The sequence below is a fragment of the Nansenia antarctica genome (genome assembly GCF_963989245.1).
Source record: "Nansenia antarctica genome assembly, chromosome: 9".
Taxonomy (NCBI): domain Eukaryota; kingdom Metazoa; phylum Chordata; class Actinopteri; order Argentiniformes; family Microstomatidae; genus Nansenia; species Nansenia antarctica.
In genome coordinates, this window is record NC_137679.1 from 25,513,497 (window position 1) to 25,532,616 (window position 19,120).

The 19,120-nt window shown below is 46.9% G+C and overlaps 1 protein-coding gene across 1 annotated transcript in view; it reads left to right on the plus strand.

The window, feature by feature from the left end:
* Positions 1–6,353: 6,353 nt before the first annotated feature.
* Positions 6,354–19,120, plus strand: part of terb1 (telomere repeat binding bouquet formation protein 1) — a gene marked incomplete at its 5' end in the record, with an annotated part of 14,258 nt that continues 1,491 nt past the window's right edge. The window contains 16 exons of the mRNA XM_080539660.1: positions 6,354–6,384; positions 6,478–6,588; positions 10,252–10,380; positions 10,685–10,813; positions 10,903–10,963; positions 11,352–11,470; positions 11,615–11,743; positions 11,896–12,048; positions 12,405–12,536; positions 12,631–12,756; positions 12,947–13,175; positions 14,899–14,969; positions 15,121–15,219; positions 15,541–15,783; positions 15,944–16,024; positions 18,572–18,587. Of these exons, the coding sequence (XP_080395786.1) occupies positions 6,354–6,384; positions 6,478–6,588; positions 10,252–10,380; positions 10,685–10,813; positions 10,903–10,963; positions 11,352–11,470; positions 11,615–11,743; positions 11,896–12,048; positions 12,405–12,536; positions 12,631–12,756; positions 12,947–13,175; positions 14,899–14,969; positions 15,121–15,219; positions 15,541–15,783; positions 15,944–16,024; positions 18,572–18,587 (1,859 nt within the window). The remainder of the gene's footprint in view (positions 6,385–6,477; positions 6,589–10,251; positions 10,381–10,684; positions 10,814–10,902; positions 10,964–11,351; positions 11,471–11,614; positions 11,744–11,895; positions 12,049–12,404; positions 12,537–12,630; positions 12,757–12,946; positions 13,176–14,898; positions 14,970–15,120; positions 15,220–15,540; positions 15,784–15,943; positions 16,025–18,571; positions 18,588–19,120) is intronic.

A 19,120-nucleotide genomic window follows, 5' to 3' on the forward strand; every position in this document is an offset into this window, starting at 1 on the left:
CAACCATCATCAACATAGTATTATACAGTCTCAACCCCAATCATGTGAGGGGTCTTTTGACAATACATACATAATAACTACAATATGATCTTAAAAAAAAGGTGCACCTTTGGACAAACTGGAGGTCTGGGCAGATCTCTCTGTTCGCTGAGGCATGGACATATCTCACGCCATACTGCATTTGCAGGTCGTGCTTCAACACACAAAGTGCTGATGTGGGAGAGTGGCCGATTTCAAAAAGCCTCGTCAGGCTCTCAATTGATGCCTTCCCCACATCTCTGTGCCCAAGGGCCTCGGCCACAAACAGGTTGTGGTTGTGGGTGTTCTTTACCCTGACTTCCAATGGGAAGTCAGGCATGTGTCTGTCCTTGCAGCTGTTGACAGAATCATATCAACATTATGTTAAGTTTGAGCCAGTGAATGAGGGAATCAGTGGATTGGTGAGGTAACAAGGAGGATGTGGATGAGTTGAAATACTTGGTGTCAACAATCCAAAGTAATGGAGAGCGTAAAATAGAGGTGTAGAAGATAGTGCAAGCTGGGTGGAGTGGGTGGAGAAGTGTCTTAAGAATGATTTGTGACAGAATGCTACCAGAATTCTACCACCAATAGTGAAAAGGAAAGTTTACACGTGGTGGCATTGTCTGACAAATAACTAAACAAGAGGCAGAGCTTGGTTTTGGACATGGCAGATAGGAGACAAGCTGGTAGGGGTAAGGATGCTGGAGATAGAGCTGAAGGAAAAGGCGGAGGCCTAAAAGAAGGTATATGGTGTGGTGAGGGTGGACCTGCAGATGGTTGGAGTGAGAGAAGCTGATACATGACAGTTTAAAATGGAAAAAAATACTCTGCTAACGAGGATGTTAAGTTCAAGCCAAGGATGAATATAACAACATGATTATCAGCGTACAGTAGACCTGCATACATCTCTCAACTCACCGGCTAATCCGCCGCCTTAGAGGCTGGCACTGTTTCAGGGTGAGAGACATTGTGGCTGGACAGCATGTGTTTTTAGATGAAGGTCTCGAATTGGCCGTCATAGACCTCACATCAACATGGTGCTGACACTTGTAGTCCACCTAAACAAAACATTATATTCACTATATAAACGTAAAGTGGAAGGAGTTGAGAACCTATGTGAATGCCATCCGCCTGATACGTGACTGTTTGGAGCAGGCACAAGACATTTTAACTGTTACCCTGAAAAGAACGCGCTTTGCCAGACATGGAATGGTTCTTTGGACCCTCCATGTTACCCCGGAGTGTTTTGCTGCCTTCACCCACTCCTTTGCCTCGGCAGTCTTGCATCGACATCTTGCAGCGAGGCATCGACATCTTGCAGCGAGGAAAGAGATGCGCAGCCTTCAATTGAGGATATTCCTCCACGTTTTCCCCGACATCTGAGCACACACTGACCTGAGTGCGCGCAGCCTGGGGGGCGGAGCCCGCTGGGCGTGGCGGAGCCAATCGTTAGGACGCAGCCCGCTGGGGGCGTGGCGGAGCGCCCAACTTGGTTGGGAATCGTTAGGGGGCGCCCCCTACGGCCCTTCCCACTTCTAGTCTCCCGGCAGCAGAGAGGCTTGTTTTTGTCCCCAGGGATAGGAAGTGTCCCCTCTTTAGGGGGAGGACAGGGATAGGGCTGAGTGAATGGATAGAAGAGGTGCAGGCATGCATGAGGGCCCGGCATTTGTCGCAGTCTGACCAGGCGTTTTTCCTGTTTGACCATCTCGAGGGCGAAGCCCGAAATGAGATCAAGTATCGCTCTAGTGCGGAGAGGGGGGATCCAGAGCAGATACTTGCCATTTTGCAGGAGCTGTATGGGTGCTCTGAGTCGTATGTTGCTTTGCAGGAGGCATTCTTCTCGAGGAGGCAGCATGAGGGGGGAACTCTTCAGGAGTTCTCCCTTGCTTTGATGGGTCTCATGGCGAAAGTTGAGCTACGTGCGCCGGTCCGCATGACAAATGCTGAAATGTTGCTTAGGGATCAATTTGTGGAGAAGAGGGGTGGTGTGGGTTTAAAGACCCTCTCCCTGGTAGTCTGGACCAGAGGGGTGGTGTGTGTTTAAAGACCCTCTCCCTGGTAGTCTGGAGCAGAAGAGGGGTGGTGTGGGTTTAAAGACCCTCTCCCTGGTAGTCTGGAGCAGAAGAGGGGTGGTGTGTGTTTAAAGACCCTCTCCCTGGTAGTCTGGAGCAGAAGAGGGGTGGTGTGGGTTTAAAGACCCTCTCCCTGGTAGTCTGGACCAGAGGGGTGGTGTGTGTTTAAAGACCCTCTCCCTCGTAGTCTGGAGCAGAAGAGGGGTGGTGTGGGTTTAAAGACCCTCTCCCTGGTAGTCTGGAGCAGAAGAGGGGTGGTGTGTGTTTAAAGACCCTCTCCCTGGTAGTCTGGAGCAGAAGAGGGGTGGTGTGGGTTTAAGACCCTCTCCCTGGTAGTCTGGACCAGAGGGGTGGTGTGTGTTTAAAGACCCTCTCCCTGGTAGTCTGGAGCAGAAGAGGGGTGGTGTGTGTTTAAAGACCCTCTCCCTGGTAGTTCCAGTTCTCGTCAAGAAACCACACGTAGGACCACACGGTCAACGGCTGGCCACCACTCTAACGTTTACCATCTCCCGAGGCCAGTCCCAGACGTTGGGGCTGTTAATGTCCCGGCGTCGATGTCCAACGCTGTTTCTGCCCTGTTTAGACCATGGTCCTAGCTTGTGCAGTCTGCCTCGATCTGTCCATCGTCGGGGCGATGATGCAAGCAGGGGGGGTAGAATGTAGCAGTATAGAAATATATATTTCTATGTGCTGGTAGCCAATCACTGAGGCGAGCTAGGGTATAAGAGGCACTCCTCCCCCTTGGCTCAGTCTCTGCGCTCTCACCTGATCCTTCCGCTTCCGGGGCGGTGGTGACGTCTTTGGCAGAGGGACTGCGGGTTCCTGGCGCCTCTCGTTCGGTGCGAGTGCTCCGAGTCGTATGTTGCTCCGCAGGAGGCATTCTTCTCGCGGAGGCAGCATGAGGGGGAAACTCTTCAGGAGTTCTCCCTGGCTTTGATGGGTCTCGTAGCTGTAGCGGTGCCTCTTCCATCCTCCCTAGATGTGTCCGTTCGCTGCTAACTGGTTGTGTTGTTAGCCGGTCAAGCCTCCCCCGCTACAAGCAAGCAACTTCCTGCTCCACGACGCGGAGCACTGCCGCTTTGTCTCACCGCATCTCGCATTTTAGCTCTGTAAATTACTTGTTTAGAAACACACTGGTCACAACACACACATCGTATATTAAAACATGGTCTGAAGTTTGAGTTTTATGTCTGGAATCTGCATTCCATGCACTTCGGTTGCTGTGACGTTGTTTGTTTGTTTTCATCTCCATGTCTTGTTGTAAATGCTGTGCTGTTTCCTACTGAGTGAAACGAACCTGTGTGCCCTTGTTGAATTCCCTGGGTGAAACTCCCAGGGTGGCGTTGTCTGGCAACTTTATTATTTAGTTGAGTAGTCCCACCATAGCCCATCTTTCCACATTTAGTTTATAATTTTTCGTGGACAATCCCCATTAATTAACTGTGCAGTAAATAGAGCAGCTTTAGCCTACATGGCCAGCTGTAGTCTCCGGCAAGTTGTCAGTAGGCATAGGCTATATTAGAGAAGAAACTCATGTGTCCCCTTTTCAGCTACAATCTGTCATACTGCTAGGGGCCTTCTCTCCAAATATGGTCGGGCAGTCAGAGCTGTGTTCTGTGAACCACAACACTAGTGGAACTCCGCCCAACTACCTTGAATGAATATGAATGAATGGTCTTTATTGTCATTGATATAGTACAGGTACCAAACAACGACATTTGGGAGAGGGGGCTCCCCTGGTGCTAGGAAAAAAAAACTAAAAACAAGAAGGGAAAAGAGCTGGTTTACATAAATAAAGGCTATGTACACTATCCACTACACTATACTATACAAATAAAACACTGTGCTGTACTCTATGCTATGCTGCAAACACTGTGCTGTACTCTATGCTATCTCTGAACCTTATGTACCCGAGGGTTGTCATATTGCACATAGTGTTATTGCACATTCATAGTGTCGCAGTTTGCAGGTTTGAAATGTTCACAGTTGTGTTTCAGTATTGCACTTGATTTCAATCTAGTAGCTGCCATCAAATTGTCTAGAATGTCCAGGGCCTAGAACCTAGGTCTTTGTGCTGTGTTCAGGGCCTGAATGGCCCTGGGGTAGAAGCTGAGCTTCAGTCTGTTTGTCCTTGCGAACATGGTCCTGAACCGCCTGTCCGAGGGCAGCCGAGCGTGTGTTCGTACCCAGGGTGGGATGGGTCTCTGGAGATCTTGGAGGCCTTCCTGAGGCAGCGTGTGTTGTACAGCTCTTCCAGAGAGGGGAGGGGGGCGCCGGTGATCTTCTGGGCCGATCTCACGACTCTCTGTAGCGCATTCCTCTCTGCGGCTGTGCAGCTGGAGAACCACACGCAGATGCAGTAGGTGAGGATGCTCTCCACTGCGCAGCGGTAGAAGGTCACAATCTCCTGTCCGATGTGGTTTTTCCGATGTGGTTTTTCCTGAGGACTCTCAGGAAGTAGAGCCGCTGTTGTGCCTTCTTGATGATGGCTGCTGTGTTGATCTTCCAGGACAGGTCATCCTGTATGTGCACCCCCAGGAATCGGAGGATTGAGACTCTCTCCACGCTCCCTCCATCGACGAGCAGGGGCTGGACCTCAGATTTTTTTCCTCCTGAAGTCCACGATGATTTCCTGGGTCTTTGACTGGTTCAGCAGAAGGTTGTTAACCTTGCACAGCTTGCCCAGCTGCTCCACCTCATCCCTGTACGCCGCATCGTCCCCCCCCGAGATGCAGCCCACCACGGTGGTGTCGTCTGCAAACTTTACGATGGAGTTGCTGGGGTGGACGGGGGTGAAGTCGTAGGTGTAGAGGTTGTAGAGGATGGGGCTTAGCACATTGGGTGTATGGACATTAAGATTTCCTAAAAATAAAAGTGCCAACGATAAATTAGTTTAAGCATTTAGAAATAGTAAATATGCATAATGGAACCATACAAATAAACATGTATTATTTTTTATTTTTAAGGGTTTATAATTATCCTAAGGTACACCCAAGGTAGTTGGGCGGAGTTCCACTAGTGTTGTGGTTCATAGAACACAGCTCTGACTGCCCGAATTACCCCGATGCTGGACTGTATAAGGCACATATCATGGACTCCACCCAAAGATTGATATTGCACAAAAAGTTGATATTATCTACTCAGCAACACTTCTAGAAATAGTGGATCAAGTTAGTTTCACATTTGAAGACGTTTGGAAATTATTTCAGGACCTTGGACATATTATGTTTTAAGAATAAAATAATCCATTAACATTTTGTATGACAGCTCAATGAGCTCATGGTTGAAACTCGCTTGATTCATATTGTATAAGTGTTGCTGAGTAGGCTACAGCCTATCCGCTTGTTAAGTCGTGACGTGTTTCCGGGGCCAAAGTTGGCTGAGGCGCTGTCTTCGAAATGGAGAAATAATAATAATAATAATAAATTATATTTATATAGCGCTTTTCCGAGGCTCAAATACCCTGACAATATGGAGACAACGGGAAAGTGCCGTGTCCCTTGTTGAATGAATAGATCCGAGTCTAAAAAACGATTAAACTGTCATTCTACCTCTGTAGTTCAGAGGTACTCTGGTGCGGAGAATTTCTGGTTTGAACCCGGAAATGGCTAAACGTCACTTTTGACGTCAGACTTAACAAGCGGATAGTGTCTAGCTGAAAAAGTGGTCTCGCACTAAAACTATTAACTATCGCCATCTACTGGGCGGTTTATGTATAGCCTGTCACTACCACACCACAGTACTACTCGAACATCTGGACTGTTGTGAAGAAAATCTCTATAACCCTGTCAGATGTTATAATTTAACTTGAATGCTAAAGCTAAAGCTAGCTAATTAATTATCTGGTGATAAAACTGTTGTAACGTAGCTAATGATACTTGATCCCTAATACTGCAGTGCTAGCGGGAGATGTGATGCACTCTGCACTCTGTGGTGTTTGGAGTTCTCACGTGCACAAGCAACGTCAATGAGAGAATCACGTGACTTTTTGATCGACATCAACGATGACAAAGACATCAAGAGGTTGATGACAGACAGGTTTTGGTGACAACTTTGTCGGAGTGTATGAACTGTATGTATGGAGTGTATTAGCTGTATCCAAAATCACTACAGCTGTTGTCTGATGATCTTTAGAGATTGTTTTGTTGTCACGTTTGTTTTACGATAACCCTTGTTTAGCCTGATGGAAATTAATAAGCTAAGCCAGCTAGCTAGCCACTTATCTACTCTAGCTGGGAAGCATATCCATTGACTTGGGAAATGGATGTTACCTACATAAACAAACATAATGGTGAGTATCACCGTCACCGCGATGTCTGTATACTGTTCAATACAACTGTTGTTTTCCCCTCCAATGATTTCCATATTTGCTTGTGTCTTGCAGCGACAAAAACTGATCTGAATTTGTTGCTTGAGTGTCTGAAGTACCAAATGAAATGTCCTGATTCGCAGAAAGAAGCTCTGCTCACCATCTACTCAATCTGTCAACAGCGAGGTCTGTACGCAAATACACATACATACACACACACTTAGACAGATTTAGATGGTGCCAGCCTTGATTTAAGGCTGGCACCTTTAATAACCGATATGAGAACAGATATAATTTCACAGTTGATAACCTGTAGTTCATGCACACCTGAAGGTAAGAAAGGCTATGTAGTGAGCAAATAATGATGATTTAATATTCCATAGTGATCTCACCAAATCTAACTTACATCACTATTGTTAACACAACAAAGAGAACACTTCTGACTTCAAATGTTGAAATAATTTAAGCCTCTTTCACACATAGTTCCCTGTAACTTCAATGGAATCCCAAGCTGTGCCGTCCAGCTATTTTCGCCGTTCACTCATGAGTCAAATGCTGGTAGATTCGCGTCTTGCTCCCTTTAACCCTCCGGTTGTGTTCATGTTTGCCCCCCCATCCTTGGTGTTCCCGGTCTAATTAGACCGGTCTGATTAACTGCTTCATATCTTAAAAACGACATGGTCAAATTTGCTAAATTTGGTACCTGGTGAAAGCTGAGACCTGTGAGATGTTAAAAAATGTACATAGATATGACCAAATTACTGTAATGTGACAGTAGAAATTGAATATTTCATTTCCGTTTTTGAGAATTTCAAATAAGAAGGCCAGTTACACCCTGAAACTCTATATATCTCTGCCAAACAACACATTGGATCAGTTCTTCAACATCTCAACATATACTGTGCAAAATTTGATGAGACATAAACAATGTAGACTATTGGTTAACCTGAATAACTGCAATATAGAAAGAATAGACACTGAACATGTATTCCAAAATGAACATTTATTGTAAAACAAATTCACAGAACATCAGAATGAATAGTCGTGTGTGTGTGTGTGTGTGTGTGTGTGTGTGTGTGTGTGTGTTTGCTTGCAGAAGCAAGAAAGCCAGGACATATACTATACCATTGCCCAATCATAGCTGTTACTGTAGTGTTGCATGTGCATATAATTCTATTTTGATGATTGGGTTGAGAGAGGAGGTACACCACAAGAACGGTGGTCAGGGTCAAGGTCTCTCTGCCTGTGTGTGTGTGTTCACCCACAGGAGTGGCATTTTGCAATCAGGTCAGAGTGTGCCTTGCAAACGTAGGCATCACATTTGTAGCATGTAAGGCTTGTTTTATTGTCTCTAGGGGCACATCTTTGCCTTTTCTGCCCCTGTCCTTGCTGGGGGGCAGCGGCTGGGGCAGCGGCTGGGGCTTGCTGACTCCTAACCAGACTGGCAGAGGCTGGTGTGCGGGGAAGGTGCTGGCGCCTTTGAATTAGAGGAGTAACTAATGCTTTCCCGAGCTCTGCCAGGAAGAGTCTCCTCTTGAAACTCTTCCCCCGATTCCACACTGGGTCGATCGCCATCCATATGCGTTACACGCAGACACATCCAGGATGTTGTGGAACACTGCCACTGGCCAACGGGCTGTCATTCGCTGGCAGGTGTACATGCCAGTAAGCTGCAATGAAAGAAAAAATAAATAAGAGGTTGGAAATAATATTGAATCTGTCGTACACAAAAATGCATTGTTTCACATGAATGAAAGTAAAATAAAATGCATGATAGATGAAAATATACATTACCTTATCAAGGCAGTCCACACCTCCTTTGTTGCTGTTGTAGTCCAGGATGATCTGGGGCTTCCTGTCCTCTGTGGTGCTGACAGCAGTGTCTTTGTGTACCGTGCTCATCAGGATGACATTTTTATTCTTCTTGGGAACATAGGACACAAGACAGTGTGTGGCAGTGAAAGCAAATTTTGATGAGAGTATCTCTCTCCCTCTGGTTGACACCAGCGCAGGGGGAAGTTCAGGCTTGTTCTTCCTCACTGTCCCCACCATGGTGAGCTTGCGTTTCAACAGCTCCTGACCAAGCGCATATGAGGTGAAAAAGTTATCACATGTGATATTATGCCCCTTGAGACCGGCTGTCATGTCCAGCACAACACGCATGCTCTGGTTTTTTTCTGGCCTTCCATCAACAGGTTTTCCCGTGTAGAGTGTAGACCTGCATATTCCAGGCATAGCTGCTCCTGGCATCACATGCTGCCCAGATCTTGATTCCATACTTGCCTGGTTTGCTTGGGATGTACTGCTTGAAGGGACAGCGACCTCTGAAACAGACCAGGCGCTCGTCAACTGTCACCTCAGGGCCTGGATTGTACATCATTGGTAGGCGCTCCACCCACCTGTCCCAAACGTTCCTGATGGCAGCCAGTTTGTCATTTCGCCAGCGGGCAGGTCTTGTATCTCTGTTATCAAATCGGATAACTCTCGACAGGACATGAAACTGCTGTAATGACATAGTGGACCGGAATATAGGCCTCCCGGACTCCGCATCCCACAGACTCTTTGTAGCCTCATTGTTTGACCGATAGACTCCTGCTAGAATCAACAGACCTATGTAGGCTTGAAGGTCTACCTGGTCCAGTGCTCTCCATGTGTCCCCAAACACACGCCTCCCCTCCAGGTTTGTCATTCTATCTGAATTTTTTTCTTGGTCTTCCAGATCTTGCCTTGACTTCAATTGTTCCATTTATTTTCAATTTTCTGATGATGTTTCTGACATTGGAAATGGGTAGTTTGAAACATTGCAATAGTTTTTTGTAGCCTTCTCCTTGATGGTGGAAGTGAACTACCTTGATTCTGACATCCTTGGACAACTCTAGAGGAACCCATGGTTTTTAACACCAGACACAACAGCCACCGCAGTTGGATACTTTAGAAGGCATGGAGTTACTTCAGAATATATAGTTCAACCCTGGAATTATATTCACCTGACTCATTGAAGCCCTAACGAGTAAATCACCTTGGTCTGCCGCTTAGTAATCATCTTCTCAAAAGGTAACAAGGAATAATCCAAAAGGGTTCCCAAACTTTTGCACAGGGCCCTTTTCATCAAAAACTCACTCAATTTGCAGAAAGGTTTAATGTTTAACTTTGTAGCATTTAGTGTTCAGGTTTACTTTCAATCACTTGGAGATTAATTGTAACAGACATTTAAAACAGGCTGCAACCTGCCATTTGTTCTGGACCTGATCCACTCCAGGACCAGTAAGAGAGCAGGAAAGGTATCATCGCTGATCCCTCCCACCCCGGTCACCACCTCTTCCAAAGTCTCCCATCTGGAGAAAGATTCCGGTCCTCGTGCCACCTGTACAGTTTCTTCCCCATGGCAGTGGGCCTCACAAACAAGCTTCCTGCCTCTCATTGACTCTGGGACTTCCCCACACACTCACACAAACACACACACAAACACACACACACACGCACACGCACACGCACACGCACACGCACACACACACACACATACAACTTACAATGTAATTACATTAGTTTTACATACGCTTATATTGTGTTGTTTATTACATTGTTGTTGTTGTTGTTATTATATTGTTGTTTGTATCTTTATGTCCTATGCACCAACCACACCAAGTAAATTTCCTGTATGTGCGAATATACTTGGCAATAAAAAGAATTCTGATTCTGATTCTGATATGGCACATGTGACGATCAATCAGCCCAACTTCTATCTGGTAGCCTATTACTCAAAGATCGATTAATCAATTCATTGAAAGTAAAAACAATATAATTTCATTATAGCACTGATGTCTTTCTCTTTCTCTCTCCAACCCTCAGAAGAGAATGTGGACCATTTTAGAGAGATGGGTGGTGTGGTGTTTGTTTACAACCTCTCGAAATCCAGTCCTCACTCAGAGGTCAAGGAGACGGCTCTCTTCACCCTCGGAACACTAGCAGAGTCTAATGGTGTGTGTGCACAATGCACATACGTGTACGTGTGTGCATGCTAGCCCCAATATAGGTTTAAGCCTCCAAAATGTATTTGGGAATGTCTGTTACTTGCCATCTGTGTATTTGCAATCTATTGTTGGAACTTGTGTTAATATTAATGTATAATGTTGTTTGAGTTATGCTAGAGTGTGCCTTTTTATACCAACATTTTACACCACACCTGAAGCTATCCCTCTGGAAATGTTATTCTATTACTTTAATAAGCTATATGATAACACCCCATTAAACCTGTATCTATCTTCCTGTGTTGGTACTGTAGTGTACTGCAAGCAGGCTCTGTGCAGCAGGGAGACGTTCTCAGACCTAGCAGCCTGTCTGATGACGGATACTCCTCTGACTCATAGGAGAGTGGCTGTCTACCTGCTCTCTGTGCTTGTTGCCAACAACAGTAAGACTATCTTGGGATAAGGACCCTTTGTTGAGTTTCACAGGCCTCTGTCTCTGGCTCTGAAGATGTGTTTGTCTGCTTATTTTTAGGATCAGGCCAGACCTTTGCTCAGACCTCCGGCTGCTTGGACATTCTACTGGACCTGTTCAGGTAGACAACACTTCAGAGCACCACTTTTGGGTTTGGGTTTACTCTGCCATGGTTTTAGCTATGGGTGGCACTGTAGTCATGCACGTTATCTCCCCCAAATCCCCTAATGACATGGAAACTAATTATAGTTCTGATTGTCATAACCTATGCGTTTGTTTTTAAGACAGAAACTCGTCCTGTGATTCTTCTAAAGGTGTCTTCTGCGTGGAGTAGTCAAGAGTTATTCTTCACCGCTGCCTCTGCATTTAGCTTTTTTGTCTAGATCTGGTTTGCATTTAAGGATGCATTTGGTTGTACTGTATGTAGACAAATGCATTTGGTTGTACTGTATGTAGACAAATGCCATACGACACATTGCCAAGGCTTGCTTTCATGTTTCTCTCTGCAGGACTAGTTTCCCTCACACCAGCCAAGCCACCGTGAAGCCTGCCAATGTGACTCAGCTCTTCCAGCTGTGGACATCTGTATCCAGTGCACTCTGTGGCTGTGTCAACAACCCTCAAAACGGTAATGTCTGTTTGTCTGTGGATTCAGTTCCTTCACATTAGTGAAGATGAAGGACTACCAGGATGCACTCAAAGAATCTATGGTTATGTGTAGTCCTGTATCCCTCCCAACACCCCCCCATGTGTTTAACCCTTTACCCCTTAGAGGAGAGCCAGCGTATCTGCGTGTTAGTCTTCCCTCTGATTAAAGACTGGCTGCAGCAGCTCTCACTCCCCTCCACTGAGATGGTTCAGCCCATCTGCTCCTTTATAGCCATGACTGTTGCCAACAACTGTGAGTAGGGTGATAGGGGGTGTTCTAAACACTACAGAGGATGCATATGAGATGAGTCAGATTGACTTATAGCACTAATGCCCCTCCCCTTTCTCTGTCTGTCTGTCTGTCTGTCTGTCTGCCTCTCGCTATTATATCTCTTTTTCTCTCAGCATATGCTCAGCAGAGTTTTTCCTCTGTGGGTGGTCTGGAAACTCTGACCCTCACACTGATTGGCTTAGCCTCTGACACGGCCGACAGCCCAATGGCCTGTCAGCTGTCCGTCATCCTGACCAAGACCCTGTCAGCCTGTATCACTGACAACTGTGAGTAATGCACACACGCACGTGGGGTTGGGTGGTTTAACGGTAATACGGCAACCTGCGAGATTTGAAAATGCCAACGAACATGGGCAGTGGGAAAGACCTGTATACAGCAGCATAATTGAGCTATTCAGTGTATGTTAATGCTGTTATTTTGTATTCATATATAAATATATAAATTATATATGTATAACACTGTATATACTTCAACCACACACACACACACACACACACACACACACACACACACACACACACACACACACACACACACACACCACACACACACACACACACACACACAGCCTATTCCCATCACAGTCCTCCCCTCTCACCACTTCTCTAAAATCTCTGTACAGCTGCCCTGGCATCTAGCCTGTCTCAGTACGGCTTGGTTCCCCAGCTCCTCTCCCTGGTCTCCAGCCCCAAACTGGATCCTAGAGAGCGGCTCTCTGTCATCCTCACCATGGGACACTGCACCGAGGCCTCTGGTACGACCACAGCTCTGTCTCTCTGTCTAAATCGCTATCCATATAGCTTTTAAGGAACTTCATCTTTTCACCAATATTCTCTCTCTCTCTGTAGAAGACCACCAGTCTCAGCTGCTTCAGTGTGGGGGTCTGTCTCTCATCATCACAATGCTCACCGAGTCTCACAGTGAAGAGCTCAAGAAGGCTGCTACCTTTATACTGCAGACCTGCAAACAGGCCAGTGAGTCTTAAGCACCCACGTCATACACACACACACACACCCAGGATGTGGAATGCATTCCCAGGTCAAATTTGCAATTTGTTCTCAGTTTGGTTTTAGGGTTAATGTTAGGGTTAGTGATTGAAATCACTGTTCCTCCCATCCTCTCTAGCACAGTCCTATAGTGACCACCTCCTCTCTCCCTCTGAAGCTGTGTCTCTGGGAGGCCCGGGCCCAGGAGAGTTTCAGGGCCAGGCCAGGGAGGTGGAGCGCCCTGGGGACATGGAGGGGTACTGGAGGTCAGCCAGGGAGATGCTGCACAGGATCAAGCAGCTAGAGAGACTCCAGGCTCAGGTGAAGACATCATCACACACATCAATGTACACCCTCCACAAACTGTACAATGACACTGCCAAGATCACACTGCACGCAGAGAAAATGTAACTGTTCCCTTTCTAATGAAACTATCTAAACCTTCACATATCAACTGACTGACATGAACACACCTCAAAGTTATGTATGTAAACCTTCTCTTACGTGTGTGTGTGTGTGTGTGTGTGTGTGTGTGTGTGTGTGTGTCCTGGGGTTGTTTTACAGGGAACTGTGGAAGAGTGGGACGGGGACACACCAATGCTCTCAGACCAGCAGGGCCTTACAGGAAAGAGAGCCAGAGGAGGGGACCAAGAGAGGGACGAGGAGAAAGGGAGAAGAAGGGAGGAGATAGATGAGGAGTTGGCGAGAGGAGGGGGAGGAATGAGGGGGGAAAAGAGATGGAAAGGAGGAGAGGAGTGGGAGATGTCCAGAGCGCTGACACCGGTCCGGTCTGTTGTAGAGAGCTGCAGAAGAGAAGAGGGAGGGAGAGGAGGAGGAGAGAAAAAGGGTGAGGAGAGAGGGAGAGCAGGAGAGAAGAGATGTGAGGAGTGGAGGAGAGAGCTGACACCGGTTCAGTCTGTTGTAGAGAGTTGCAGAAAAGAAGAGAGAGGGAGAGGACGAGAACAGAAAAGGGCTGAGGAGAGAGGGAGAGCAGGAGAGAAGAGATGTGAGGAGTGGAGGAGAGAGCTGACACCGGTTCAGTCTGTTGTAGAGAGTTGCAGAAAAGAAGAGAGAGGGAGAGGACGAGAACAGAAAAGGGCTGAGGAGAGAGGGAGAGCAGGAGAGACGAGGTGTGAGGAGTGGAGGAGAGAGCTGATGCTGGTCCGGCCCGTTTTGGAGAGGAGTTACAGAGAGGATGAGAGAGCAGCCTGGGCCCAGAGAGAAAGCACAGAACAGTGCCGGAATGTGAGGGAGAATTCCATTGAGATTTCATTTGGTGACAAACGGCATCAAACACCCCTTTTCTCACATTGTCTTTATGCACTGCAATCAGGTTCAGCTGTGTCCGTGTGTTTCTCCAGGGAGGTGTGAGGAGGCAGATATTCCAAGCCAGCAGAGAGCCACAGAGGACATCCACCCTTCCCAGCAGAGAGCAAGACAGGGAGAAGAGGCCACACACACACACTCACACACACCAAGAGAAGGAAAGCAACAGGGGAGGGAACACACATGCCACGTACACACACCTACACGCTCATGGACTCAAACAGGCAGAAAAGGAGAGACACACCACCACGCTTCACACACATCGAAATGCACAAAGAGAGAGGGAGAGGGATAGCGCCTGGGAAGCTATGAGGGGAAACTCACATTCCCGCGCGAGCACCCCGATGGGAGAGAGAAGGAAAGACACAGTGTCACACACATACGCTCACACAAAGCCTCCCAGGGTGAGGGAGCAGACACTCACCCCGGCCCTGTGCCACGCTAGGGCTGGTATCCCGCGGCAATCCTCTGATGGTGACGACATGACGTGCTCTATGTGCATGGGGACCGGAACCCTGGTCACCTCCCTATCCCAACCACCAGAGGGAGCCAGAGAGACACACATGGAGAGGTCAGCGTCATACTTAACTGTATGCTGACTGCAGCACTACTATTGAAGCATATTGAAAAAAACTCCTCAGAAGTGAACTGAAATACAGGGGTCAGATAAAATGATGTGTTTTCATCACCGTGAGTGTGTTTCCCTCATCTGTTTGAACGGAGAGATTCAGGGTCTGCTTCACGTAATGAAGAGTGTCAGTGTTTGTGTCAACGCCCTCCTGTTCTCTCTGCTTTTCCCTCCAGCCAAATGTTCAAGCCCCCGGCCCCAGTGAAGCATTGCGTGCCTAGGCAGAAGAAACAGATGGATGATGAAGGTACTAAACATTCACAGGAATTTTTGTTTCACACCTCAAACGCTCCAAATTCCCTATTTCATACTCTGGTTGCTAAAAGCCATTATCTTGTATTCCAAATGTCTGAGAGAGGAAAAACTAGTCACAACATTTTCTCTGCCTCTCTGTTCAGATGCCCTCTCTGTGTGTTCTGAGCTGTTGGACAGTGAGATCAGTAAGATTCTGGAGACCCCAATCGCTGCCACTGAACCCTCTTCCTCTAGGTGCTCAGGTACGAGGGAACACAGGCTCAGTCTGTGTCAAACCAACCCCTTACTGTAGCCCCTAACCCTATTTCTCAACACATGGCTCAGATGTGCTGTATGCAATAGGCCTATGGCGTGAATGCACCTAGCCACTACACAATCGGTTAGGTGGTGTTGCAGTTTTACAGGGACGATGCACATGAATCAATATGTCCCACAATTTTTAGCCGGCCGGCAAATGTGCAACTGTATTCCCTGGGCAGGACGATGGTCTTCATGTTGTATGTATGTTTACCCCTCTCCTTCTTTGTCTCTCTCTCTCCCTCCCCCTCTCCCTCTCTCCTCAGGCTGTGTGTTGCGGTTCTCGGAGGTGACCAGCAGGTCGTTCCCTACCCTCCAGAGCCGGTGTTGCTACCGGTGTGACATGCACACAGTCCTGCAGGCGGCTGCAGACAGTCACAGAGCCTGTCTCCGAGCCACACTGCGGAGGAGAGAGACGCGGCAGGGACACAGACTCAAACAGAGGGACACCACACAGACGCCACGACACAGAGAGACAGAGGTGAACAGTGACCTGGATCACTGCAGAGGTAGGACTACCGAACCTCCAGGAATACACACTCACACCCTCATGTACATTCATATTACATACACACACACACACACACCTACCCCTCTGTCTTTTTAGAGTAACCTACGTATGTATCTCCCTAACAATGCAGGACTCTGATCTGGTTCTTGTTCCAACAGAGACCAGTCTGACTCCCACAGGTAAAGGAGGGCTGCTGAAGACCACCCACAGAGACCACCACAAGAAGACTGACCACAGCCGTAAGACTGACCTCCGTCTCACAGCAGGGAAGCCATCACACTCATGGAATAGCAAACAATCCAAACTCCTTTAAATAGAGCTGAATTCTCTGTATTGTAACCCATGATTACTTATGGGTTATTTACTTATTTAGCCAAAGCATTAGATTCTAGAGGGGTTCATCCCATAATATAGTCGGTGTTCACCCCCCCCCCCCTCTCTCTCTCTGTCCTCTTCGGTGTCTTACCGACTCCTATGCGTAGAGGATCTCTGTGGAGGAGCCTTTCCTCTCTCGCCAGCAGGGGCCAGGAGAGGGGAGGTGCTGTGTCTGACATCATTAGAACACTACCATATCAGTTTAGCCTTGAAGTGATTTCAGGTTTTTTCGACGTTAGACCACATTTTTCACTTACTTGGAGTGTTGTAGGCTCATCCAGACACTCTCATATTTCCACAGCTTTCTTTGGCTCCAGGACTAGCATTTAGCCATACCAGTGTACATGAATGGGATCACCTGTATGGTATCAAAAGCACAGAAAAAAAGCTTTCAAAACATCTCCATGCAAAATGTAAAACATGATTTATTTATCAGGATAATGCACCCTCCAGTGTGATGTACTGTACTGTCGGAATCCTTACTGCCCTCTGCAATACTGTAAGTCTGCCAAGGGGATATCAGGAAGTAATCTAGTTCTAACTATATGCTTACACATGTAATAGTAGAAAAAATCTAATTAATCGACATGTGTTATAGCCCACAAAGATATGAGATGGCTGTAGAATTTCTTGTGGAGATGTTTTTAAGTAGTCTCAATGTCCTGGTGCCAGCCAAAGAAAGCTCAAAAATAGAAATATGACCAATAAAGAATGTCTGGATGAGTCTCCAAGTAAGTGGAAAATGAGGTCTGACATCTAAAAACCTGAATTATCCCTTCAAGGCTTCCCAGTTGATGATGGTCATATTTATTGTCTTCTTTCTCTCACACACGCACAGATGTTAGTCTCACTCCACTGAAAAAGCCTCGTCCCTCTGTAGGTAAGGCCAGTTGAAATTCGTGTTGAGTATTCAGTGTTTTGAACTTGTGGAGGGGACGAAGTAAGATGTGTGTGTGTGTGTGTGTCTGTGTGTGTGTGTGTCTGTGTGTCTGTGTGTCTGTCTGTCTGCCTGCCTGCCTGCCTGTCTGTCTGTCTGTGTGTCTGTCTGTGTGTCTGTCTGTGTGTGTGTATTGAAATGAAATGTGATTCTGTAGCACTGACACAGAAAGCTGTGTGTGTGTGTGTGTGTGTGTGTGTGTGTGTGTGTGTGTGCATGCGTGTGCATGAGCGTTATATAATGTGTTATTATGATGTTGTGCAACAATTAGACTAATGTCCTTGGAAGGAGGGGAGCAGCACTTCTGATGTTAACCCTTCTTTCAGCATTGTGACGCACACAGTATAGTAATACTAGATAATGCAGACAGTATAGTAATACTAGATAATGCAGACAGTATAGTAATACTAGATGATGCAGACAGTATAGTAATACTAGATGATGCAGACAGTATAGTAATACTAGATGATGCCGACTTTGAGTTGAGGTTTGAGATGAAGTAGACCACTGTTGGGGTCTTTGGGTTTATGGTGGAAATGGTAGCTAGAACTAGAGTATCAACGGGATTGAGACTTGGGCTTAGGTAAGAGATGTTTGTTCCAGATAAGGGTTTAGGTTTAGAATCTACGCTTAGGTTGAAGATTGGGGCTAGAGTTATTAGATTCTTGTTTGAATCTGGGGATCAAGACATTTCTGTTGTCCTATTTTCCATCAGTGTGATGTGTGTGTGTGTGTGTGTGCGCGCGCGCGAGTGCGTCTGTGTCTATGTACTATGGTGTGCGCGCAGTATGTGGCCTCTGTGTGTGTGTGTGTGTTTGTGTGTGTGTGTGTGTGTGTGTGTGTGTGTGTGTGTGTGTGTGAGAGAGTGCGTGCGTGCGTGCGTGCGCGTGTGTGCGTGTCCGTGCATGCATGCATGCATGGGTGTGCGAGGGAGAGCTCTCGTGGGACCCTTCCTCTCCAGTGTATTCCTGGCAGCAGATGGGCCTATCCCAGAGAGCAGAAGGAATGTTGAACTCAGGCCAATGTTCTCACAGCGCAGGCCAGAGCTTTTTTAGAGCTGTGCAGCTGTACAAAGCTGTTTCACACTCTGCAGAGTTGTGTGAGCACTGAACTACACACTATCCACGCTGTGGGCTGGTTAAGACTCTCTGGTGAAGGCAGCCGTGAACCCATCTGATGTTTCTGTGCTGTGACAGTGACGGTGTTGTGTTGTGTTTTGTTGATATGAATGTTGTGCTTTTTCTTTTTAGTTGATACTTGATTCTGTTTTACAGCTGTGGTTGTACTCCATTGTGTTGCTTCTGTTGTTTGTTTAAGAGGTAGCCTAGCACAGCCACATTTTTGTTGTTGTTGTTTTTCTGCTCTTTCTTTCTTTCTTTCTTTCTCATCTGTGCACACTATTTTCCAATCACTAATTCAAGCATTCCCCTTGCTCTGATTGAAACGTTTTTTTGTGTTCATTCTGTTGTGTTAGCGATGGTGTCAAACCCGTAGGCTTCTGTGTGTTCGTGTTGAGAGGCTGAGATTGAAGTTGCACGCTCTCTCTCTCTCTCTGTCTCGCAAAACACATGCCTCCTTCTCTTCCTCACTCTCTTTGTTTGAAATACTACACTCTATCCCTTCAGACTGTCTGTCGACCTCTCTTGAGCTCTCTACACCCTCTCTCTAGCTGTCCACTGCACGCTTTCATTCTCTCTCTCCCGTCTGACCCCCCCCCCTCCTCTCCTCTTCTCTCTGTCTCTCTTTCTCTGCGCTTGCTTTTCTGTGTAATTTCTTTCATTCTCCTCTTCTCTTCTCTCTCTCTCTCTCTCTCTCTCTCTGGGCAATGAATCCCTACCCTTGGTGCTCTTTTGTTCTGTTAGCAGGCAGCTGTATTAGGCGTGACGGATGATGTAATGTCACTCCGATGAAGAAGAGGAAAGAGAGAGAGAGAAAGAGAGGGGGGTGTTCTCTTTATTAGATTGTCTCTGTTTAGCTCAATACGATATGGGAGCTATTAACAATGATGTGTTTGTAACATCTG